At 41.1% G+C, this 26,125-nt stretch overlaps 1 protein-coding gene across 5 annotated transcripts in view; it reads left to right on the forward strand.

Annotated features, from left to right (window-relative positions):
• The window catches only part of DNAI3 (dynein axonemal intermediate chain 3), a 123,126-nt gene extending 97,552 nt beyond the window's left edge, over positions 1-25,574 (forward strand). For 2 of the 5 annotated variants that reach the window (XM_072648910.1, XM_072648911.1), the window contains exons 17-23: positions 2,737-2,864; positions 5,547-5,610; positions 11,824-11,954; positions 13,646-13,850; positions 18,475-18,566; positions 20,805-20,927; positions 25,221-25,574. In XM_072648910.1, the coding sequence (XP_072505011.1) occupies positions 2,737-2,864; positions 5,547-5,610; positions 11,824-11,954; positions 13,646-13,850; positions 18,475-18,566; positions 20,805-20,927; positions 25,221-25,370 (893 nt within the window). In that variant the 3' untranslated portion in view covers positions 25,371-25,574. Of the gene's footprint in view, positions 1-2,736; positions 2,865-5,546; positions 5,611-11,823; positions 11,955-13,645; positions 13,851-14,384; positions 14,617-18,474; positions 18,567-19,407; positions 19,711-20,804; positions 20,928-25,220 lie in introns of those variants that run through there. The other 3 variants (XR_011975719.1, XR_011975720.1, XM_072648912.1) reach the window with 3 other exon arrangements.
• Positions 25,575-26,125: the final 551 nt, after the last annotated feature.

Consider the following 26,125-nt stretch of genomic DNA (forward strand, 5'->3'; position numbering starts at 1 on the left):
AGCAGAGTTGAAACTACAAAAATGGAGCTTTCAGTCCACCGTGCTAGAGCTGTCTACACAAAAGGTTAAGACTGAATCCAGGTTTTAAAAAACTGATCAGATCTTTTCTTTTAAATTTTCAATTGGTGGTTTTGTTGGACAATCTGTTGGAAGACACTAAGTTCAATTCTCACGTTCTCCAAAGGGTGAAAAAATAACAAAGAGACAAACAGTGAATGATTCCATCATGTTCTTGTGCCCGGGGTCCTTGTCTTCTTAAAAACCTAGTATAAGAAATAGTATCATGTAACCACTGAGAGGAAACATGGCACAATGAATGTGGAGCAGAATTTCAGGTCAGGAAGAGTTGGCTTTAAATTCTACCCCTGACATACATTAGTTATATGACATGAGCAAATTATTTAACCTCTCTGAACCTTTGGCAACTTAAATTATTATGTGTTTCCTAATCTGCACCAGTACAGGAAGAGCCCCCCGCCCCCCGCACCTCCATGCTGATGAGTAACAGATCTTTGGTATAAAGTAGGAGCCTAATAAATGCATGCTGATTGATTGACCGGATGCTATTGTCCTAAGGATAGATGGTTGAACAAGATGAGCTATATTAAGTTTACTGTGAAATCCTAATTATTTTAGTGAGGAAGGAAGGAAACAATTATGTTCTAGGGTAGAAGTCATTTCATGACAAGATGTCTGAATGTAACGACATTATTGATTAGTTAGAGCAAAGGTCAAAATCAATGCCAAACTTGGGAAAGGGGTTATGATAAGAAGAAACATGAAATCATCACACCTAGTGAATAAATAAAGGAAATTGCTAGAAAGCAGTAGACATGATCAACATGCCAACAAAAACAAGAAAATAAATGGATGAATACTTGCAAAAAATACCCAAAGTGATACAACTAGAAAATTGACATCAGAAAAAGAATTTGAATAGGTCAATGACAAACTCTTATGTAAATACACACACACACACACACACACACTCACCAGGACCAAAGGATTTCAAATATTCAAAATCATATAATTTAGATGTTCATAAAAACTCTTTTTTCAAAAAAGAGAAACCTTAAGCTAATATTAAACAAACGTAATTTTTTAAAAGGGCAGGAAAAATCTAATGAATAAATGTTTAAATGAATAGTAGGTAAGTCATAATAAACAGAAAAAAAATTAAAAATGGTCAGAACTCTATGTAGTTATGGACTAGTAAAATTGAGAATTTAAAAGAACTAAAGATTGTCTACAAAAATATGAAATGCCTAAATGAGCAGATATACAAAATAGAAATCTTAAAAAATACAATTCCAGAAAAAGCAATTGAACTAGTCAAAATAAAGGAATTACAAAAGAAAAAGAAAAAAGTTAGTCTAGAAGGATTTATAGAATTCTATCAGACTTTTGCAGAACAATTAACATATATACCATACAAATTTTTTCTCAAAAAGTGATGGGAAAATACACCGTACCAAGCTCCTTTTATGAGACAAATACAATCCTAATGCTTGAACAAGGGAAGGATGAAGCAAAGAAAAAGAAGATAAAACCAACGTCATTAATAAATATCTATTTAAAATTTTAAGAGAAAATCCCTATAAAAAGATTATAATGATGTATCTAAAAATTACTCAATATGGTCAAGTTGGGTTTATATCAGGAATACAAGGATGATTCAACTTTAGAAAAACAATATAATTATAATCAAACAAAAACATCCAAAACCACAGAAAGAGCCTTTGACAAAGTACTACACTTAATTATGCTAAAAAGCCTTGGAAAGCATAGGCATTGAAGGATCTTTTTTAAAATGATAAACAGGATATGTCTAAATCAAGAGTAAGCAGCCTGGTCAGCATCTATTTTGAGATGGTTCTGTACAGGAAGACCATGTCAGAATGATGATGATGATGATGAAGAAGAAGAATCAGGACTCACACACACACACACACACACACACACACACACACACAGCAGCCAACAATTCACTATAGCAGCTGAGCAGAAGACATGGGTCTTAAGAATTACCATTAGAAACAAGGAAGCATGGGGGGAAGGGCCACCATGCCATGTCCTTGCAGAGAAGCTTGGAGCTAAGAATACTTTTTTTACATTTTAAAATGCTTTATTTAAAAATGTCAAACCATTCTTAGTCCTAAGCAGGTACAAAAACAGGCTGTAGTTTGCTTACCCTGATCTAAATCAAAAGCTAGCTGCCATGTACTGGGAGACCACTAAATGCTTTTCCATAAATTCTAGAATACGGAAAGAATGCCTCCTTTCCCCAGTGTTATTTGACATCATCCTAGAAATGCTAGCAAAAAAGAGAAGATAATAGAAAAAATAGAAAGACATAAGTTTAAACAAAAAGTATTTGCTGATGACATGATGGTTGACTTAGAAAGTCCTGACCCAGGGGAGGGAAACCTGTGGCCTTGAGGCCACACATGGTCCTCTAGGTCCTCAAGTGCAGTTGATTTGTTCTGTGAAGTTTGAATTCCATCAAAGGCCCACATTTGAGGACCTAGAGGGTCACATGAGGCTTCAAGGCCACAGGTTCCCCATCCCTGAGTCCTGACCGATCACAGAAGAGCAAATGCTTCTGGGCTCCATTTTGATCAGACATAACTGTGGTGATTTCTACTTGATTAGGAACCAGGTCATTTAAAGAACATTGTTTTGTGACTGTTTTTTAACTACAAAAATGTGTTTCTTCCATCCAAATGTTTCTGAAAGATACCCAGACACTCCAGCAAAAAGCCCTGATGGCAGGAGTCGACCCCTACCAAAACCTAGAATCCGGTTTGAACAAAATCCTCAAGCCAATGGAGGATTACAACACAATGTTCTTTGTTGGAACCGAGGTAAGTCGAAATAGAGTTCTGTTAGAAGAGGGGCACACAAACTGGAGAACATTTTATATTATTTTTTGTTGGTAAAAGGATTTGCCATTTTCATAAGTATACACTTGATATTTTAAGTGTATCGAACTTCTTTAGAAACTCTTTTTTTTATCGTTCTCTCTAGTCTAAGGGTTCTTTCGTGAATATAAAAAAAGACCATAAAATATGTCATTCACTGCTGGAAGCAAGTCTCAATCATCAAATTCTCTAATATTTACTGAGCACCTATCACATTTACGGCACTGTGCTAGCGACTTGTGCGTGGTTCTTGTCCTCATCGAAGCTGAACTAACCAAGAGAAGAGACAGAAATGCAGGGAAAATATTCAATAATAATACCAGCTAGCATTTACATAGTACTGTAAGCTTTGCTTTACAAATATTATTGATGACTATCCCCATTTAACAAATGAGAAAACCCACTTCATAGACTACCGTGACTATCATTTTACAGATGAGCCCCATTTTACAGATGGGTTGGAGTTTTCCTCCAAATATTGTTAGATAGCCTCTTTCCTAATGGTTCCTGCGTATCCTCATCGACATCGTTTCCCAAAGCACAAGCAGCTGCTTCTTCCTCTGAGGGTCCTGTCCTCCTAGTTTAACAGAAAAGTCTCAGATCAGCGTTCAGCACTAAACAGGTCATGATCCTGCCTTCCTTGCTTGTGCCCCATTTTTCTAGCCTCAGACCTCCTGATGGAAGTGAGCATTCCCTTTTCTTCTTGTTCAACTGCTCCAGTTCTTTCCATTCTCCATAATGACCCAGAGAGTCCTGAAATGTTTCTCCAGGCTTTTGACCTTTTCCTCTAGAGTGCAAGGAACAAGTTGCATTTTGTTACTTGGTACTGTCATAAAACAGAAACATCCTGTGTGTTGTCTGCAAGGACATGGCACGGTGGCCCTTGACCCCCCTGCTTTCTTGCTACTAATGGCAGTTCTTATGACCCACATGTTCTGCTCAGCTGCTATAGTGAATTGTTGGCTGCTTAGTGTGGGGGGTAGGCCTGATGAGGAGGAGGAGGATGATGCATCATCCTCATCATCATCCTCATCCTCATCCTCATTATTCTGACCTGGTCTCCCTGTACAGAACCACTTCAACTCATCTATCTTTGATTGGCAGTGAGCAGATTCCAGCTAAAACCTGAAGCAAAAAGAAACTCTCCCATATAGGGCTCTAATGTACAGTTCATCTAATTAATAGTGCTAATAGCATTTACATAGCATTTTAAAGGTTTGTAAAACACTTTACATATGCAATCTCATTTGATTCTCTCAACAGCCCTATGAAGTAAGGACTTTGTTTTATCCCCATTTTACTGATGAGGAAATTGAGGTTGCTAGAGTTCAAGTTGCCCAGAGTCACCCATTTAACTAAGACTAACACACTATCTACTTGGCCATTAGCTGTTTCAATTACCTACCACTTTCTCCTCTTTCAGTTTATGCTTCAGATCTCTGATATATCCTTAAATATTCTTGGCCCTCAATACAAAACAGCTTTAAGTCCTGTCCTAAAGTTTCGAAAAAATTATTTATTTTTTTTTAAACTCCAAACTAGAGAAGTCCATTGTAGTCTGCTCCCATTTCTAAAAACTACAGAGAAACTGACTCATTATTGATATAAACTGAAAAATTCATTCATTCACTAGAACATCTACAGAGTTAAAGAATTTTGATTTTGGAGATTATCTCTAACACAAAGGAAACTGAGTCTCAGGGATAACAATCACACTGCTAGCTGATGGTCAGGTCAGGCCTAGAATGTGAAGGGCTGACAACATTCATTATCTGCTTTCTGGTGTATATAATTCTTGACATCCATGTATTATGGGACCATCACAACCACCCCATGAGGACATTACTACAGTTAATGCAATATCATGGGACCATATATTGAAAGCTGGAAGAGACCTTCCTCACATAGTTAAGAAAGTGTCTGAGTCAGGTTTGAATCCAGTCTTCCTGACACTAAGTCCAGTACTCTATCCCCTATACCACAGTGCCTCCAGACAAGGAAACTGTACACAGAGAAGGTAAGATAATCCTCCATGGTAACCCTAGGATCACAAAACATCAGAGTTGGATGGGACCTTCAAGATCTAGTCCACATAACTGAGCAAGAATCCCCTTAGCCAGAAGAACAATGAAAATCAGAATAGCTAATATTTCTGAAGCACTTTTTAAGGTTCACAAATTGTCTATTTTTATTCAGAAATTTGCCATTGTTTGCCAACCAACTATCTGCTAGGTGAAAGTGGAGTGGAGGACTGGGGCAATTATCTGGATTTGAATTAAACAGAAAAAACCCACCAATTACCTGAATTACCTAGAAATCCAAGCATAAATTTGGGAGGTTGCTTAATTTTTGAATGCATCACTTGGATAATGGACACATATATATGAAAACTTGTTGAAAAATAAAATTCCGTTAATCATCCATTTGGGGGAGACTCTTAAATGGCATTAAATAATATCTGATTCTTTTTCCAACTGTATTAATTGACTTTTCACTAAATTCAATTTGGGAGTGGTAGGGGATGGAATTATGGTAAATGCCATTACAGTCTAAAGAGCATTACTAAAGAGTTTTATCTTTCCATTATATTGTCATTATATTTATGAGAGTTATGTAACCTTTTAGGATGGGGAAGTGATATACACAGATTGGAAGATGGAAAGAGATCATGATACTGGAAGACTAATAAGTAAGTTGCAGTAGGCGGTTGTTTCATAAAACTGCTCCATTTGTCTCCAGCCTCTAGAAGAGGAATTGAGAGACACAGGTTACTTCTGAGATCTTGCTAAGTGGAATGAGAGTTGTATCTGTATAATGTGGAAAGGATATGCTGATATTATCAGTTTATAAAAAATAAAATAAAAATAACAGTAAAAAAAATCAAACTAGAGATTCCTGATGCCAAGGTGTGCCTGGCTTTCCAATGCCAGCTAAACCAAGATTCCAGGATCAGAGTCTGGAGGTCCCCATCATGCTAGAAAGGGATGCTGCCCTACCTAAGCTCATCACCCAATTAGCAGTGAGGTGATGAATTTGGCAATAGCAATTTTCAAAGACCATCCACTAAGTTTTATAGTAGGTTGAGCTTTGTATGGGCAGAATCTGAGCTTAGCCCTGTACTATTTAATGCGTGTGTGTCAATGATTTGGATAAAGGTACAGAAGATGTGCTCATCAAATCTGCAGAGTTCAAATTCAGTCCCAGACACTTATTAGCTGGCATGTCATTTAACCCTGTTTGCCTCAGTTTCCTTGTCTTTAAAATGAGCTGGAGAAGAAAATGGCAAATCACTCCATTATCTTTGCCAAGAAAATCCCAAATGGGTCACAAAGAGTGGGACAGGGCTGAAACAGCTGAACAACAGAAGCACTTCTGTAGCACTTTAAGGTTTGCAAAGTGCTTTACAAATATTATCTCATTTTACCTGATCTTCAAGTATCTGAATGACAGCCCTGATGAGTTAAAGGTTCAGGATTTTTGTCTTTGTATAACCAATCCTTCATTGATATGCAATGCAGCCCTGTCTTTCTGGTGCTTGCTACATTGATTTCAAATGAAAAAACAGGAAATAGCTTTCTTTATAAACTTGCCTCCCAGCACTGTGATGTGACACTGTGAGATGCCACCACTTGCCATGTCATGTGTCATGAGAGGCCTTTGCCAGGTAGGGATGCAAGAGGTTAATGAAGTTCCTGCCTCCAAGGAGTACTATTGACAGTTTATGAATGGCTGAAGAACATGGATTTAGTTTTGGTTCACAAGAGGAAGCTTTGTGCCCTTCCCAATTTATCTCGAGCTATAGGGGGACAAGCGAACAAAGCTGAACAAAACTGATTTAGAACCTTTTCCAATATGTCTATCATTAATTTAATTAATTCAATAAACACTTATTAAATTCCCCTGTAAAGTATCTGCTCAGTAGGGATTCTGACACAAACAAAACGAGGGCTATCCATCAGACAGTCAAATAGGAAAAGACTACACATATACAAGAAACATTAACACAACATGGTAATTATTTAAGGAGTGCAAGTCCAATTCCAAGTCCAGATGGTGGAAGGATCCGTACTGATTCAGGGCAGGGCTGGAAGGGACGAGATCAGGGAGGGCTTCCCAGAAGAGGCAGCAATTGATCTGGGACTCAAAGAACTGAGAAGGTGGGAATTAAATAGGTCAGTCTGTACTACTCTGTGCCAGGTATTGTGCTAAGAGCTGGCAAAAATATGATCCCTCTCCCTAAGCAGCCAGGGGAGACAATGTGTGCACAGCTATGTACATAAGAGAGACAAGGGCTAATGGGAAGTAATCTCCCAGAGAAGAACCTAGGGGTGGGAGAGAGGCCCAGACAGGCCTCTTGCAGAAGGTGGGATGGGGAGGTAGCTGGGGTATTTCATGGGTGGGGAGTGGCATGAGTAAAAGGTAGAGAAGACAGGATATGTACATGGCACAGCAAAAAGTGTACATGTGCAGAGAAGTGCTGTAAGATAAGGCTCGAAACACTGGTTTCCATAATGTTGACTGTCTTAAAAAAATCAGACAAAGGTGTTATTTTGTTCAGTATGCAACACGAAGCCCTGGAAGAGTTGTGAGGAGAAAAGTTAACACTCCAAAATCTTCGTTCCATAGGAAGAACAGACATTCATTTAACCAACAACCATTTTAAGAGTCATTGACTTTTTCAGAGTGTTGGGTTGGGCACTGGGGAAAATATGAAGTTTAAATAAGAAACTGCCCCTGGAGCTTGTAGACAGGCAGTAAAAAGTAGAAAAGAATGGAGGTGGAAAGCTGTCTGCAAAGCCTGGGCTGGCAGTAGTCAAGACTTGCATCAGTGTTGGGCAGTGGCCATAAAGGGGAATGGGCAGATGCAGGAGGAAAGGTAATCAATAACACTTGGTGCCTGAGAGGATGGATGTGGGGATGAGGAAACAGAGAGAATTGAGGGGATTGACAAATCTTTGAACAGGATGGCTTGGTGAGTGTGATGTCACTAGAAGAACCAGGGAGGTCAAAGAGAGGAGCGGGCTGGGGATGCTGGGTAAGCTCAGTCTGTGAACTCAATGGGTTGAGTTGGAGACGGAGATGGGACATGGCCAGGTAGGGATGTGCTACAGGCAGCTTGAGGTCTGAGGGAAAGGGAGGGGCTGGAGATCCAGTCTTTGGAGTTATCTTCATCAAGGTTATAGCTGATGCTGGAGGATCAGATGAGATTACCAAGGAAGAGAGGGCAGAGAGAAGGAAATGTGGCTGAGAATTGGAAGGCTGGGAGAGACAGAAGGGGAAATAACTCTATGTGTACAGAGGAATTAGAGTAGGACCTGTGATGTAATTGTCAACATCTCTGTAATGGGGAGTCCTAGAGAGTGGACCGTGGCAAAGAGACTTACCCAGAGTCATACTGCTTGCATGTGTCAGAGGAAAGACTTGAACCCAGGTCTTCCTGGTCAGCTCGCTATCCACCATACATCATTCTGGTTCTCTCCTTAGAAGACTAAGGTGTAGAAAAGCACATGGCCAAATGGGCCATGATTGAAGCACTGGGGATATCAATACAGCGCAGATGCAAAGAATAATGAAATTTGGCACCCTCTGCCACCCCTGGCACTGCCCATAGGTTAGCCATTTTCATACTTTTGTACTTTTATGGGTCCCGTATTGCTCTGAGGTGGTAGCACTCTCCCTTAAGCTCCCCTTATCTTGTCTCACTGATGTATTAAAGAGGAAAGCATAATAAAGGAATGTTCCTTTTAAATATTCAAATTGGCAAAGCAGTTCCCTAGGTTCTTTGGACATACTCCTGCATATGCTGCTGCTGCTGCTGCTGCTGCTGCTACTACTACTACTACTACTACTACTACTACCACTACTAGTACTACTACCACCACCACTACTACCACTACTGCTACCACTACTACTACCACTACTGCTACTACCACTACTACCACTACCACTACTACTACTACTACCACCACTACTACTACCACCACCACTACTACTACTACCACTACTACTACTACCACTACTACCACTACCACTACTACTACTACTGCTGCTGCTGCTGCTGCTACCACTACCACTAATCACTAATATTTATATGGTGCTTATTTTGTGCCAAGCACTGTGCTAAGTGCTTTATGATTATCATTTTATTTGATCCTCACAACCACCCTGGAAGTTAGGTGCTATTATTATCCCCACTTGACAGATGAGGAAACTGAGTCAAACAGAGGTTAAGTAACTTTCCCAGGATCACACAGCTAGTAAGTGTCTGAGGCTAGATTTGAACTCTGGTCTTCTTGACTCCTTAAGAATAAAACCTTTTTCTTCTAAAAATGAGGGCCACCCTCCAGGTGATACTAATTGAACTACATGTGATAAAGAAGGGTGATCTGGTAGTTTAAGTAACAAAATAAAGAAATTTAAATTGTGTGACCCTAGGACTTCAGTAAAGGACATGAGTTTGACATTGTCTAGAGGCTGTTCGGAAGTTAAGAAGGACTTTTGGGGAGCTGTACTAATTAAGCACTTGAGTATTAAGTAACTGGCCCACTGGCTCCCCACCTACTAAGGAACCCTGAACTCACATGGACCAGGTTCATTCCTGTCAAATGAGGACAGACATTCTTCCTGCACTGTGTAGTTGAATATGTCCCCCCACCCCAAACCCTCCCAGAGTACGAACCTAGATTCAGGAAGACTTGAGTTCAAATCTAGCCTAGATGCCTTTGAGTAACTCACTTCATCTCTGTTTGCCTTGGTTTTTTCCAACTACAAAATGGGGATAATAGCACCATCCATCTCACAGGGTTGTTGTGAGGGTCAAATGAAAGTAATAGTTGTAAAAAGCGCTTAGCATAATGCCTAACACAGAGTAGGTGCTTAATGAACGCTTTATTTCTTTTCCTTCCTCCCCTAACTCTCAGGACTGCTATGGGTCACCTGTGCTCAGGGAAGGAACCCTAAATCAGGAAGGTCAGCCAGGTCCACCCAGATAAAGCCAGACACTCATACATAGCTGGGGAACCGAGGATAGGGAGGAAAGACATTCTCTCCCTCAACCATAGAAAGTCAAGGGAGATCTGTCATAGTCCTGAGCCCCAGCTTCCGAAAAGAGGAAGAGGAGAGAGCAGGCCGTACCTCTCTACCCCTCACTTCCCCTACAGGGAGGAGGAAATGACATACAGTCGATGCATAATGGGCCGAAACACACATCTAGGAATCCAACTCCTCTCTCAATTATAATGTTAACATGTTAGAAAAGGGCTCGCTAGAATAAAAATTAATGTTAAAATACAATGACTTACAGATTTAGAGCTGGGAGGGAACCCATCAGTCCTTCAGTCCAACCCTGCTATCCCATGGCTGCAGAAGCAGGGGCCCAGGGAGATTTTTTGACATACCCAAGACTAGGGTAAGAATCAGTCAGGATTTGAACCAAGGTGCTTGGGACCCAGAGATCTGGATGGTTATGTCCTGGCTGGGCATCTCAAGGCCTCTTGTTAAGGCGGTTATCTGAAGAAGCCCCATCCCACTACTGAGGTCCACGGCAATCTTTTCAAGGAGAAACTAGGAATTTCTTATAAGAAAATTTTGTTTTAAAATATATCTCACAGTAGCAATATCTGGGCTAGTGCTGCAATGTGAAAAAGCACCACCAAAGGGCGCCAGGAGACAGAAGAAAACTGCTGACCTCCCAACCAGCGGGAAGCAGAAAGCTGAGTGTGGCTCAGAATGAAATTAGACTAACTGAAGGTCTCCTGAGAACAGCCCCTTCCACCTGCTCCCTTCCTTTCCTTCAGTGTTCTGTATTAGTCCAGTAAAGCTACATTTGTACTTTAATTAAAGTCAGCAAATCATTTCCGATTTAATTAGCAGCTCACCCTGTGTCGGGGCAAAGAGGAAACTGTCCAGGACCCAAAGATGGAGTCAGTCAAATTCAATCAACATTTACCCTGTTAACTACATGCCAGGCTCCATGCTCGGCTCCAGAGATAGAGACAAGAAAAGAAAGCTCCCTTGACATCAGGGAACTTTCATTCTGCTGGGGGATGTGACACATACAGAGCTAAATGCAGCATAGAGGGAGAGATCGCCAAGGGCTGTGGAAAGCAGGGCAGTCTTATTAGCAGATGGAGCACGTTGATGGAAAATAAGGATTCTCTGCAGAAGAGATGAGGGATGAATATGTCCTGGGTATTAACTTCTTCATTCAAACAACACGGTGAGGCTCGGGATTATTTCAGGGCTTTAAAGTGAACAGATATATTTATCTGATTTATAAACCACTTTGATTCTGATTTATTTTCATAACCTGTAGTAGGTAAATAAATAGGAAGACAAAGTTTATGGAATGAATATAGAAATGGGGACCTACACAAAGCTTTTTTAGGTCATTTCCCAAGATCTTTATCAATTATGTATTCATTCAGTAAATATTCAGGGCTTCTCATCTCCCTAGCACAGAGCAATGCTTCCTTGGTGAACCTAGACTAAACTGACCATATTCTAATCACTAAGGTAATTTACCAGTCTTCTGAGTTCTCTTATGAACTACAAATCTCTATTTAAAGGGAGTCTTGTTCTTGGGAGTTAGAGCTGGAAGGGGCAGCAAAGATCATGGAGTCCAATCCCCTCGTTTTACAGATAAGGACACTGAGGCCCAGGAAGGAGAAGCAATTTGCTCATGTTGGAGTGAGAATGTGAACCCAGTGTCCCTCCTCCAAGCCTTGGGTGGTTTCCATTCCACCACCTTGCTACCCCGATCCCAAGGGGCTGAGTTTATCTCTTCTTATCTTCGCCCCCCTCCCCCCAACCAGGATCCTGGCTTCTCACCCTTCTCCTCGTCTTCACCGCTCACTGTTTCAGCCATTTTCCTGGCAGGAAATGACCTTTCCACTCTTAACAGGTAAGAAGCCGGAGAACCGATACTTGGTCCACGATGGAAGCATTCACACTGTCCAGAGATCCCCTTTTTACCAGGACATTGTCCTCACCATTGGGGGCTGGAATGTGGCCATATGGAAAGAAGGTGTTCCTGTAAGTTACATGCATAATGGCTGAGCAAAAACTGTGGGTGTGTTGTCCTTGGTTTTTGAGAAAGAACAATACACTAAGTGCTGTTACATCCCAGTGCCTGTGGGGTGCAACTTATGGAGACAGCAACAGATGGCAGGGCCACAGCTTGCAAGCAGATCCATCCTGAGCTTTTCAAAATAATCCCTTCCTTTTATCTCCTTAGAACGACTTTTACAAATTTCTCATCTAGCAAACAAAACAACGTTCAGAATTCCCATTTTCCGGTCTAATTGATCTGCTGATTCTCTGAGCCCTGGAACTTTCTTCCTTGAGGTTGTGAGAGATTTGGCTAGCTTTGAACCCTTTACCTCCAGCCTCCCATCCCCATGAGTCCACTAAGAACCCATGAAGTACAACAGGGAACATTGTCATTAGCCTCTTTGTCAGCACTGGGACCAGAGGTACTATGTCAAAGGTACTATATCAATCAATCAATTCATCAGTCAACAAGTATCAAGTGCTTAGTATACAAAGGAAGAAAAAAACAGAAATAGTGCCAGCCCTCAGAGAGCTTTAATTCTGACAGAGGAGACAAGATAGAAATAAACAGGTACCGACAAGCTAAGTATAGAACAGAGAGAAGGGCAGGGAGGAGATGAGGGTGCCAAGCAGGCAGTCAGGCTCCACAAGCAGACCTGACTCAAAATCAAGCTGAAGCAGCAAATAAGGTGCCAAGCGGACAACCAGAGATCAGAGAAAATATGCTTGGAGGCCAGGGTAAGGGAACTAAACGTCAGAGCTCAAGGAAACAGGGCAAGGTCAGAGTCCCCACCCCAAAGAGACTGTGAGCCCAAGCTGATCTTCAGTCTCTGACAGGACACTGACTCCCACATGGTCCCTTCTAGGGCAATGGCCAATCCCAGGCCTTCATTATTTCAGGTGGGTACAGCTGGCTGCAGTGCAGATAAGGCAGCAGAAATGTGGGTGGATCCTGACACTCTTCTCTTGAGGAAAGATCCAACTATTGCATATGTTATGGAGGGGAAGAAAGAGAAGGGTCTCCTGAGGGTGGGTGGCCAAACTGGTACCAAGCAGTATTCATGAATAAATCCCTTGGAGGCTTGTTCCATGACTTTGGCCTAGGTCTGGTGAGGGTGAGCAGTGGTTAGCTTACAATAGGATTGACAAGGAGTTCTCGCCCTCTGAGGCTGACTGACAGGGCTGCGTGGAGATTCCAGCAGCAGCTAAGCCACGTCAGACTCTCATCTGTCAATTGCAGACAGAGAAGGACAGTCATGGGTTGTGTCCCTCAATTAAAATGTGAACCCTTTGAGAGCAAGGATTGGCTTGCTTCTCTCTCTGCGTTCCCAGTGCTTGGGCAATCCCAGAATGCTCTTCCACTCCATTCTGTTAGGAAAACTGAAATCAGAATAAGAGATCAGGGAGCACAGAACATGAAGAATTGAAGCCTGTGTTTCTTTGTTAAACCAATCCCTGAGGGAGGACTTCTGCAGAGAATATTATTAAGAGCATATGATAATGGTCATAATGAACTCTTGTTGAATGGTACTAAATCAAAACTTAAGACTTGTGGAATCTTCAAGAAAATTTTAGATTTGATATTCAAAATCATCATTGATTTCATCTGACAATAGCAAAAGACTTGAAGCTTCTCTCAGTACTTACATGGAGCTTTGTCTCTTTCTTTTCAGCAAGGACCACTCCTTCAGACATGCTGCTCAACAAAAAAGTACACTGCAGGACACTGGTCCTTGACAAGACCAGGAGTCTTCTTTGTTGGCAAAGAAGATGGATACATTGATATTTGGGACCTCCTGGAGAAAACTCACGAGCCTTCCCAGACACAAAACATATGCATAACGGCAATCACGAACATCAAACCCTGGATGTTCTCCGGTAGGTTAACTTTGAGAAAGAGACCACCTGAACTCATCTCATTCTTTATAAATAAACAGTAGCTGGCATTAGTTGACAAAGTGAGAAGCAATGGGGTGCAATAGCCAGAGAGGTCAGTCTCAAAGCCAGCAGGACCTTGGATGAAGTACCACTTCCAATGCCTACTGGCTCTGGGAGTCTTGGCAAGTCACTTTAACCTCCTGGGGCTTTGGGTCCCCTTTCAAGGCTAATCACAGGTCTAGTGTCTGACCCTGTCCCAATGTATGATTACAAGATGCAGGCATCTTAGCAATGAGGAGACTGAAGGCTAGTCCACGGTCACACAGCTTATAAGCAGTGGAGCAGGGATTTGGACTCATTTCCTGATTTTAATCCAACAGACTTTCCACTATGCCCAGCATTCCTTGTTAACCTATTAACAAAGATCTTTGAAAATGATCTTACTTAATATTAGACGAATCATAATGTAGGAAGAGGTTATAAAATGGTCCTCTGCCCCTTACTACAGGAAGTCATATGATCCATCCCTAACAGATTAAAAACCATCTGTTTTTAAAGACTTCCAGAGAAGGAAATGCCACAGCCTCCCTCTACAACCCATTCCAAGGTTTAACAAGTAAGAAAATTATCCAACCTAAATCCCTTCTGTGATGAGCTAAGCACTGTGACTTTCCCATCCATTCTGGAAGGTGAGTGTGAAAGAAGGCTCCCCGCTCCATGAATGTGATGGACTCAGACCTTGGAATGGACAAAATGAAGAAGTCTAGTGAGTACTTTGCCCAATTCACTTGTCTCCCAACCATGGCAGCTGCCTTCCTCACCAGCTCCAGCCTGATTCAGACTCTTGAATGGAAGAGGTGGCTGTGGGTCTAGCTCTGGCTAGTCCTCCTGTACATTTCTATTGTACCTATTCAAAGAGCTTTACACAAGAGAGACATTTAATCTTCACAGCTACTCTGAGGATGGGCAGAAACTATTTCCCCCATTTTAGACCTACAGTCTTAAGGTTGGAAGGAACCTTAGAGATCATTCACTTGGTCTGAAATGAATCCCCTCTACTAACCCTGACAAATGGTTACCTGGCTTCCCCTTGAACATCTCCAGTGACAGGTGGCCTACTATCCCCTTATCTGTCCCAGATTCCACCTTACTTTCCTGCCACCAAGTTGAGAATCTTGATGTCATCCTCTTTTTGCTCACCCCACAAATTTATTCAGATGCCAAATCTTGCACCACCCTCCCTAATGCACATCCTTATCACCATTCACAGGGACTATCACCACCAATAGCCAACTGGTATCTCAGGTGCCTCCCCACTCCAGCCTATCTTTCATTCAGCCACCAAAGGGATTTTCCAAAAGCACAGATCTGACTCTTTACTCTAAACTCCAGTTTACTATTACTGCTGCCTCCTGGATCAAATATTTAAAGCTATTCCTCCTCTTTACTTCCCTTCCTCCAATTCACAATCCCCTAGTGCTGACCTCTTTGTAGCTCCTCAGTCACAAAGCTCCATCTCCTACCTGCCAGCCTTTCCACTGAGAGCTGCTCATGCCCAGAAAGAACAGTCATCTCTCTTCTGCCTCTTAGATCCCCTGGTCTCCTTCCCAGACTCGGTTCAAGTACCACCACCCAGAGGAGGCCAGTGCCACTTCTCCTAGTTCCTGGTATCTCCCCTGTTAGAGTACAAGTTCTTTTAGGGCAAAGGCTATGTCATCTATGTCTTTGTATCCTCAGCACCTAGCACACTGCCTGGTACACAGTAGGCACTTAATAACTGCTTGTGGATTGGCTGATCAAGAAGTTTTTCCTTGAACTGAAACCAGTTTCAGTTCCCAATGGTGAAAAGCATCGAAGGTCTTGCCTCTGGTACCAGAGGGCAGCTGGCTAACATCACAGCCAAATGATATGACTGTGACTGGAATACTTGAAGACAAAGATGATGCCCCCCCAAACCCACATCTCCTTACCCTAGACTAAACATTCCTAGACTCTTCATCCAATCTTCCCAGGACAAAGCTTAAAGTCCCTTCACCATTCCTTCCTCAAGATCCTACAAGCGTGTCCAAGACCCTCCTAAGGTTTGGCCGAGTGTTGTTCTCCTTGGCCAGGATGTTATACTTCTCATAAGGAAACCAAAGCTTATTTTCCTATTTTTTTAAAAGTGTTCTTGTATACTTGAGGTCGCTGCAGGGTCCCCATTGAAGCCTGACTCTACCCTTCTGGCTGCTAACTGCTGACACACACTGCCAGACTGTCCTTCTTGTTGGCTTCTAGGCCAAGCCTTTGCACATCCTGGGTAGAAGCTGCCAGGCTACTAGTCTGTCAATCCCTAACCTCAATCAGAAAACAGAGACACCACATACCAGGCTATCCTGAAATCATTCCCCAATTTATAGAGAGCAGATGTGGAAATTCCCAGGGTCACCAAGTTAGGGACATCAGAGATGAAGAATTGCTCTTTTCTTTTTAACCAGACTTAAGGTTTTGTTTCCACAGAGAACTCCAGTAAGGAAGCCCCCTCTCCTGGGGCAGATCAGTCTCAATTAGGTGACATCCCTTGCCATGCTGCCTCCTGCTGAGGTGTGCATGATGCTTTAGGTTGGCAGAGTGCTTTCTAGTACTTATTAATCTTCACAACAGCCCAGAGAGCATTTTACAGGAAGCCATGGCTGAGAGACCCCATGGACTTGCCCTGGGTCATAGAACTTGCCATGTCTGAGGCAGAATTTGAATCCACATCTTCCAGATTCCAAGTTGAGCATCCTCTCCCTGACATCGTGCTGCTGCTAGATAAAACTCTTGACTAAACAACCTCCACATCTCCTGGATCTTCGTGATCTCTGTGGATCTCTGGATCTGTGATCTCTCTCCTGCAGAAGCAGCAGCAGAGAAGCCCTCATCTGAACTCGTTCTGTGATGCTGAGGCTGTTAAATCAGAGTAGAACTTCTTGGGACCTCAGTAAACAATAAATCAGGGTTTCATCCTTCCCAGTCTCCCCAGCTGGAGCTGGACAATGACCACTTAGATATATCCTCTTCCTTCCTTTCTCTAGGTTAAGTAATTCCATTGCTTTAGCCTTTTCTTCCCTATAGACCATGTTTTCCAATCTTTTAATCATCTTTGTGACTATCCACTGAACTCATATCAAACAGTTGCTTTGCAGAGTCAGATAATTTGGGGGGCATTTTGCATAAGGTATCTTTTATTATTTTTTGAAGTAATGGTAGAAGATTGAACCTGTAATTACATTACCATAAGAAACTCCCACATAAGGAAACTCCTTTTCCCCATGTGGCTCAGCACTTTCTCCACAATTTAGGTTGTTATTCAGTTGTTTCAGTCATTCACAACTCTTCACAATCCCATTTGGGATTTTCTTGACAAAGATACAGAGCAACCTGTCATTTCCATCTCCTGTTCACTTTACAGATGTGGTAACTGAAGCAAACAGAGTGACTTGTCCAGGTTCATAGCTAGTAAGTTCTGAGACTGTATTTGACCTCGGGTCTTCAAGACTTCAGACTCAGGCACTCTATCCACTGCAACCCCTAGCTTTCCTGTCACCACCTTGTTGCCCTCTTCTCTGCAATTTATAGTCTTAAATTTATATTATATATTCACATGTAACATATATTTATGATGCCTAAGACCATGAGGAGAATAAGTAACTTGCCCAGGGTAAGGAAAAATATATAAAAATATTCTTGGTGATTAAAGAAATTCCTGGGGGAGAAATATTATCCCTTTCTTTTGGAGGGGTTGCCTGAATTTCTACAAGATTCTTTGATTCTTAGCACGTATTCAGAGGCATCTATTTTCATTCCATTCCTCTACTCCCTTCTCAGAAAGGTCAGATGAAGAAATTATCTGAATCATCCCAACTTCCTAATGTTTTCCAGATCAGCCATTGATAAGCTATACAGTACATGTTGTCAAGGTGTTTGCTACTTTTAATTAGTCTAAAATTCTAATTTTCTTAACTTTTCGGTAACAAGAGTCTACAATTGATTTGAACAAAATCTCCTATGGAGGAAAAAAAGAAAAAACAACAAATGCAATGAGTTGTTTTGTTTTTTAAAATGAAATTGTCCAGCAGCACTTGCTGTTTTGTTCATATTTTAAAAACTCAGGGAAAAAATACATTTCTCTGTGGCAGAGAAAGCAGTGGGTCTAGTTGATGCTTTGAAATTCCTCTGGATCATGGGAAACTTATTTTCCCTTTGAGTCTTACAAACTAAAATATCCTTGAGAAGTATTCTTTGCGAATCTTCCCACCTGTCCTCATGAGCATTCCCTTCGACATGTCTGTTATCTACCCACTGAGTTAGGATGGAAGGTTCACAGAGAAGCAAAGACAAGAGAAGCGTGGTTGGAAGAAGGCCCAAGATGGTTGACAAAAGGCTTAGAATCTTTGTTCTGTTTCCCCCAAACTGGAAAAACTGACTTCCATATGTCTATGTGGTCTCAGCTATAAAACCCAATGAAGGTTCCATAGCCAATGCAACCACATGTAGAAGCAACAAGTCCCAGAGGAGACTGCAAAACAAAAACACATGGATGTTTAACTTCTAAGATTACTTTTTGTTTGCTAAATTTTTCCCCTTTTTAAAAATCTTTCAGCAAAGCAGCAATTTGTAGCCATAGCTGATTATTATGGAACACTGCATATATTGGAAATTCCATGGACATTAAGTCACCCTTCATCCAATGAGGTTGGTGATATTTTGCTTTGGGGATTTGTGTGATTAGATCTCTTGGAGGCATTATTTTTAAAAAGTTGTTTTGGGTTCCTTTAGATAGGGATCTACTAAGTTTAGAAACAATGGTTAGCATCTTCGTTATGTGGTCATACAGTCAGAAAATTCTAGAGTTCAGGATGATAGGCATAAAAAATGGAGAGGACTGGGGGGGTAATAGAAGGGAGGGTAGACTGGGAGAGGGTCAATAAAAAGCAAAACACTTTTGAGGAAGGACAGGGGGAAAGGAGAGAGAATAGAATAAATGGGGAGGGGAAAATAGGATGGAGGGGAATACAGTTAGCAATATTAACTGTGAAAAAGATTTTGAAGCAAGTTTCTCTGATAAAGGTCTCATTTCTCAAGCACAAGAGAACTAAGTCAAATAAGTTAAAAATAAGAGCCATTCCCCAATTGATAAATGCTCAAAAAATATGATCAGTTTTTAGATGAAGTCATCAAAGCTATCTATAGCCATATGAAAACACACTCTAACTCACTATTGATTGAAGAAATACAAATTAAAACAATTCTGAGGTACCACATGATAACTATTAGATTGGCTAATAGGTCAAAAAAAGGTAAATGACAAATGCTGGAGGGAATGTGGGAGACATTAATGCATTGTTGGTAGAGTCGTGAATTGATTCAACCATTTGTAAAGCAGTTTGGATCTATGTCCAAAAAGCTATAAAACCATGCCTTAAAACCCTTTGACCTAGCAATACCACTACTAGGTCTGTATCCCAAAAGAGATCAAAAAGGAAAAGAACCTATATGTACAAAAATATTTATGACAACTCTTTTCTGGGGGCAGAGAATTGGACATTGAGGAATGCCCATCATTTGGGGAATGGCTGAACAAGCTGTGGTATGTGATTATGATGGAATACTGTTGCACTATAAGAAATGATGAGCAGGATACTCACTGGAAAGACTTGCATGGGCTAATGCAAAATGAAATGTACTGTGTACAAAGGAACAGCACGATTGTAAGATAGTCGACATAAATGACAGCTATTCTCAGCAATACAAAGATCCAAGACAACTGAAGGACTTATGATGAAAAATGCCATTCATCCCCAGAGAAAGAACCAATGGTGTCTGAACACAGATTGAAGTATGCCTTTTTTTTTACTTTTTCTTAAGCGTTTTTTTGGCGGGGGGAGAGATCTGTTTTCTTTCACAACATGACTGTAACGGATACGTTTTGCACAACTACACATGTATAACCTCTGTGAAATTGCTTGCCTTCTCAATGGGGGGAAGTAAGGAGAGCATCTGAAATGCAAAGTTTTAAAAGCAAATGTTAAAAATTGATTTTTTTCCATGTAACTGGGGAAAACATAAAATATAGTTTACCTTGAAAAATAAAAATGGAAAGGACTCTCAAGATGGCAGAGCCAAGCCACTTCACTTTATGACAGAGAAGCCTGAAGCTCAGAGAAGTGAGGTGAGGCAGAATTTGAATCTTGGTCCTCTGATTCCATCATTTTTCTACTATACCATGTTGTGCTTGGAAGAGACTTCATGGCCAGCTGGTCTACCAAACCCTCCTCCTCCAAATAATCCCCACTAGAATTTACTCAGTGAGTAGTCATTCATTCAAACGGGGAGTTTTCTCATATTTCATAAGTCGAACAAACTATATTCACAGGGGTGAGAGACTAAGTGGGAGAACAGAAGTGACTTTAAGGGAAGGATTTACTTTAAGAATCAATAACTATTAAAAGAAGGATATGGAATACAACCAGCATGCAAAGTATAGTGTCTCTTCTCCATTGTAAGTACAGTGAGTTTGTATTAGACTAACCTAAACTCCACAGATTTGAACCAAATGACAACCACCAAGAGCTCATAGAGGTTACCTCTTGGAGGAAAGAAGTGCTATTTATATTCACATCAAGCACAATTCAAAATAAAAAGGTCCTCGTAGGTGGAATTTCTCCCACGATGGATGGATCTGTAAGATACTTAGCAAAGTCACTGATATATACAGTTTGGGGCAAGTTTGAAAGTATGTATAGATCAGCATATGGTACTTGTGACCTATCCAGAGCCTGCACAAATGAATAAAGCAAAGAAAGGACCTGGAAACTGCTATCTCCGCTCTAGAACTTCTAGTGATCAAAGCGGATGTTGCTGAGTTTTGTGCTGTCATTTGCAATGGAACTTCTGGATTATGCAACTGTCTCTTTATGTTTTCATTAACAGGTACAAAGTGTACACAATTACTTTGACAGAGAAGTCAGTCACCTGAGATATATAGAAAAACGCAAAGAAATCCGAGATAAGGAAAAAGAAGAAATGCAGCTGGAATCAGAAAGAAAGAAAGTTGTAAGTGAAAATTTAAGGAATAAACTTTTCTTTGCCTCTAATATCCAATATCTATCTTTCTGTCCTTCAGCAGTGAAGACTAGCCTTGGTCAGGTCCCCTTCATTCCCCATCTTTCCTCGGGGTAAAGAGGATATTTTTCAATCCTTCATCAGTCACTCATGAAAAAGGAGATACTAGTGTGATGCGCTAGAGCTAGGGAATCTCACTCAATTTCCTACTGGGAATTTTATAATAAAAGCAGAGAATTCCTTTGGGATATTCTCTTTCCCTGCACAGGACAACTAGCACCAGCTGATGTGGAATGTTATGGATGAGTGCAGCACGTGGGACTTTGTGGCTGGATCACAGAAAGCATAAAGGAGAATAATGCGTAATAAGCTTGGTCAGATTGTCACACAGAGGAACGTGTATTTGACCTTAGGGGCAACAGGGAATTGTGGAATCTTCTTTTTTTCTTCTACTACATACTGCTTGGGTCTTTTGAAAGGATTTTTCCAATTTAATAAAGTCTCAACAGTGTCCAGCTTCTTTGGATCCCCTTCAGAACTTTCTTTTGCTTTCTTTGTTGTCTTTTAATGATTTGTTGACATTCTTCTCTTTTTTCTTCCTTTTTTTAAAATAAAGTATCACTATCAGTACCCTACCTGCTCTCACATGGTAGGGGGGACTTTTGCCTGTAATAAGTAAGTTATAGGCACAAAGACCAAGTCAATAGAGCTCCTTGGGAAGGTGAAATGTACCTTGGTAAGATCTGTGCTTATCACTTTGGCAGCTGTGTGCACTGGAGAGGGGAAAGACTGGAAGCAAAGAGACCAATGAGAAGCTATTGAAATAGTCCATCCAGGAAAGAGGTGGTAAAGATCTAAAGGAGTGGTAGCTGTGGGAGCAGAGAGAAGATATTAAGGAGGCAGGAAGGACAGATGCCAACTGGTGATAGAGCAGAGTCAAGATTAGGAAACTGGATGATTTGGATGATGGTGCTACCCTCCACAGAACCAAGGTGGCTTGAGGAGGGACTGAGGCAGGGAGATAATGAATTCTGCTTTGAACAGATTGAGTTTGCAATGCCTACAAAACATCCAGCTGTAACTATCCAATAGGCACTTAGGGATGAGAGACTGGAACTCAGGAAAAAAACTAGTGTCCACCCCACAACCTTAGTGCGCTCAGACTTTGTGGGGACTCCCTGTGTAAAACTGAGAGTCATCACCATGGAGATAATAATTAAACCCATGGAAGCTGATGAGGTCACCAAATAAAACTGTAGTGAAAAAAGGACCCAGAACAGAAACTTAGGAGATACCTGGAGTTGGAGCCAGGATGTGGATGGCCAATGACCCAGCAAAGCAGCTGAGAGGAAGCAAGAGACAAGCAGGAGAACAAAAAAGGGCAGTGTCACAAAGTAAAAGTGAGAAGGGAACTTCCAAGAGAAAATAAAGTCATGAAGTAGGTTGGAAGCATCGGCAAACGAAAGAAAAATCTCACCAGAAGAATTACTATGGTGGCAGAGAGGCTCAGGACACAAACCAAGAAGAGAAGGAATCCAAAACATCTACAACTAAAGCTTCGGAGAAAAATATGGATTCAACTAGAATTTTTGAAAGAAATGAAGCAAGAGTCTTTTTAAAAAGAGTTAAAATGTTTTTATTAATGAAATGAGAGCACTTGTGGAAAAAGTTGGAAAAAATGAGAGCTATGGAAGAAAGAATTGGAAACAGAGTTAACACCTTGGCACAAAATGTACAAAACCTTGCCCAAGAAACAAACTCCCTGAAAATTAGTATGGACCAAATAGAAGTCAACAACTACATGGGACAGCAAAAAATGTTCAAACAAGGTCAAAAGACTAAAAACATAGAAGAAAATATAAGATGTCTCATAGCAAAAACAACTGACCTGAAAAAAAAAGATTGAGGAGGAGAAAATTAAGAATCACTGGACTATGTGAATGCCATGACCAAAAGAGCCTAGACATCAAATTTAAAGAAATCTTAAAGGAAACTACCCATATTTCTTAAAATGAGAGGGCAAAGTGGAAACAGAAATAATCTACTTCCTGAAAGAAACCCAAAAATGAAAATTCCAAGGAATATCACAGCCAAAATCTAGAGCTTCTAGGTCAAAGAGAAAATACTGTAAACAGTCAGAAAGAAACTCATTGTGTAAACAGATCTCTACAGATTCTCAACATCTCCCTTAACACTTGATCTAATGTTTAATACATGTTTGATGATCCAATGATAATCCTACTGTTGAATGAACACTGTCATGGATGCCAACAATAGAATATGAAAAGTTAAGATTTGCCCAGATGAGGCAGATTATAACATCTGACATGTGGGCTGTGTGACTCTCGGGTAAGTCATTTGAATTTTCCTGGTGCTCTAAGCAACTAAGAATGTAAATAACAAAGAAGGAGCCAAGAGGCTCTGGTGGAGAAGAAATCACAGTCCCAATCCCTATCTCAGCCTATGGCCTTCTTTCCTAGCATAGACACTTGACGCAATTCACTGTATTTTTTAAGTATCATCTGCCCTTTTTTGTTCTGAATGCTTTATCTGTTCTTTTGTTGTCACTATTGTGGCACAGAAGTCATTTCCCAAATCTTACAAATCTGACAACTTAGTCAATATACATGTACTAAGTGCCTACTATGTGTCAGGCAGTGGGCTAAACACGAGCTCACAATCTACACTCCTTCCTTCTCCAGTGAGGAAAAACAGGTTAAGCCAGCTAAGTAATCTCATGGATAATGGAGCAGTGGCATCCAGAGGTAGGCTCCAATCCCCTAAGAATGCCTGCTGATGGCACTATAGGAGACCATCATGAAAGCTGCAGGTCCCTTGGCCATGGCTCAAAAGGTGCCAACATAAACAAGTCATAAGACTAGAAGGCGCAGGGATGTTACAAGCTAAGCATGCCTGATGATAGAATGAGAAGGAGAATGTCAAGTAATGATCGCTCTTTCAGCATTTTCCAGCAGCCAGGATGACAGGCAGAAATCGGCAGAGATCTAGGGTATCATCTGGTCCAGGTGGGTTTTTTTTAACCATGTCTGGTGAAACCTATGGACCCTTTGTCAGAATAATGTTTGTAAATGCATTTGGCAAAATACAGAGAACTGCAAAGAAAACTGATCATACTAAAACATAATTATCTAAATGCTTTTTAAAAAGAGTCCATAGACTCCAGGTTAAGGCTTCCTGATCTAGTCCAACCCTTTCATTTCACAAGAGGAAACTGAGGCGCTGAGAAAGGAAATGGCCTCTCCAAGGTCACACAGACAGAGGCAGTATTCCAACCCAGGTCCCCTAACCCCAGTTCCTGCCTTCTTTTCACTACAGCAAACTGCCTTTCTCTCTGCAACGAATTTGTAATTAAGAGCAGTGACCAGTAATTTGGATTTGTGCTATCCTAGATCACAAAAACCTAGTTACTTTTAAAAATTAAAGTGAGTGAAAATTATTTTTGTGTTCTGTGGAACCTTGGGAAAGGGAATAGGGGTGCCAAGTAACAAAACCTAAAGGGATGGGAGTATCCCAGTTTCTAGAAGGCCTGCCTGCAAGGTGTGAATTGCAGGATAGATCATTAGCATAGATATTCGTGTAACAAAGGATTGTGAGGGGTGCTCAGGGAGGACTAGCACTTTTGGTGTCCACCTTTCACCCAACTCTGACCTGTGGTTCTAAGAAGCTGCAGCACACACAGCAGTCAAACCCAGCAGTCAAAATTGTCTCCTTAAACCAGGCTGAAGGTAACTGACAGGCCTCAAACCCCTGATAAGTTAGGGGGATGTCTACCAATCTGTTCCAACTAAAATGAAGGTGGCTGAAACAGCTCTGTGGAGCACTTGGAGCTTGGTCAGACATTGAAGATGCTAAGGTCACCCACTGCATCCAGGGCCATCACCAGTCATCCTGGCTTTGTGCTGCCACTGGATTTTCAAGACTGGAAGAGAAAGTGAGGCTGACAACTTTGCACAGCCTGGCCTCACTTCAATCCAATTGAGGAGCAAGTCATCACCCCATGATGTCAATGGTCCTCTTTGAAAACAAAGGACAAACAACATGTGTAACAAAAAAATCAATGTTTTTAGCTTTTACAAAGAAAAGTTGACTTCAAAGGTAATGAAACAAATCTACAGACATCTCTGTTCAAACCTGCTAGGTGGTTATATACAAAAAGGATATAAACATTTCCCTAGACAGTGGCAGTCCAGTGATTCCAATCTCATATATCAGTATTTAACTTTAAGCACCTAATATGATTTTTGTTTCCTCTCTTTTCCCCAGAAAGTTCTTCAAAAATCAAGAGAACAAGTAGACGCTGAGCTGAGGCTAAGCTATGAGGAGTATCTGGAACTCGAAAGGCAAATACTTACAAACCTCGGGGTGACTCCAGAAACAGACCGAATCTCATCGTCATTCGGAGACCTCCTTTAAGTGACCAGTTCCTGGGCTATCCTTCTGAAGATTTCTCTACTTCAGGATTATCTCTTCCCCCTTCCTTGGCAATGATTCACTTCTGTAGCATATTTAAGTTGTACATAAGATGAGTAGGGAAAATGAACATAAGGCTCTTTATGTGTAAATGTAGATAAATTCACTTCGTTGGCATTCACTAAAATGTCTCAGTTTGAACAAGTAGCCGAACTGACTCTCTTTCATTCACAGCCTGTCCTGCTTGGGGAGTTCTTTTAGTAGCACAGAAGGGGACCCAGAAGTTGCTCTCAAGGATGGGCCCTCACTCATCACCCCTCCCACCAAGAGGTAACCACTGAAACAAAAACAAAAGCTGAGGCCGACCTTCACCCTTAGGTTTAATTTTGGCCATCCCCACCAGTCAGTCAGTCAACAAGCATTTGTCAAGACCTTGATCTAATGCCTAGTATTGTTCTAAGTGCTGGGCAGGAAAGAGTTTACATTCTAATAGACAAGATGTAAATAATTTAGAAGATTTCTGTATAGGGTAGATAAGAAAGCCCTCTAAGAGCAGCAAGTATAAGAAGGAGGAGAGCTGATCATTTTCAGACTGGTAGTAGGTCTATCAGTCAATCTGAAGAGGTCGAATATAGACAAATGCTTTGCATTTTACCATTTAGCTCAGTCAGAGCTGTCTGACATTCTATGAAAGGCATTAAGTTGGAAAATTTCAGAGCTCACCTCATCTAACACACTCCTTCCTGTCTTCTCTACAA

This window comes from Notamacropus eugenii, chromosome 2, assembly GCF_028372415.1.
Source record: "Notamacropus eugenii isolate mMacEug1 chromosome 2, mMacEug1.pri_v2, whole genome shotgun sequence".
NCBI lineage: Eukaryota > Metazoa > Chordata > Mammalia > Diprotodontia > Macropodidae > Notamacropus > Notamacropus eugenii.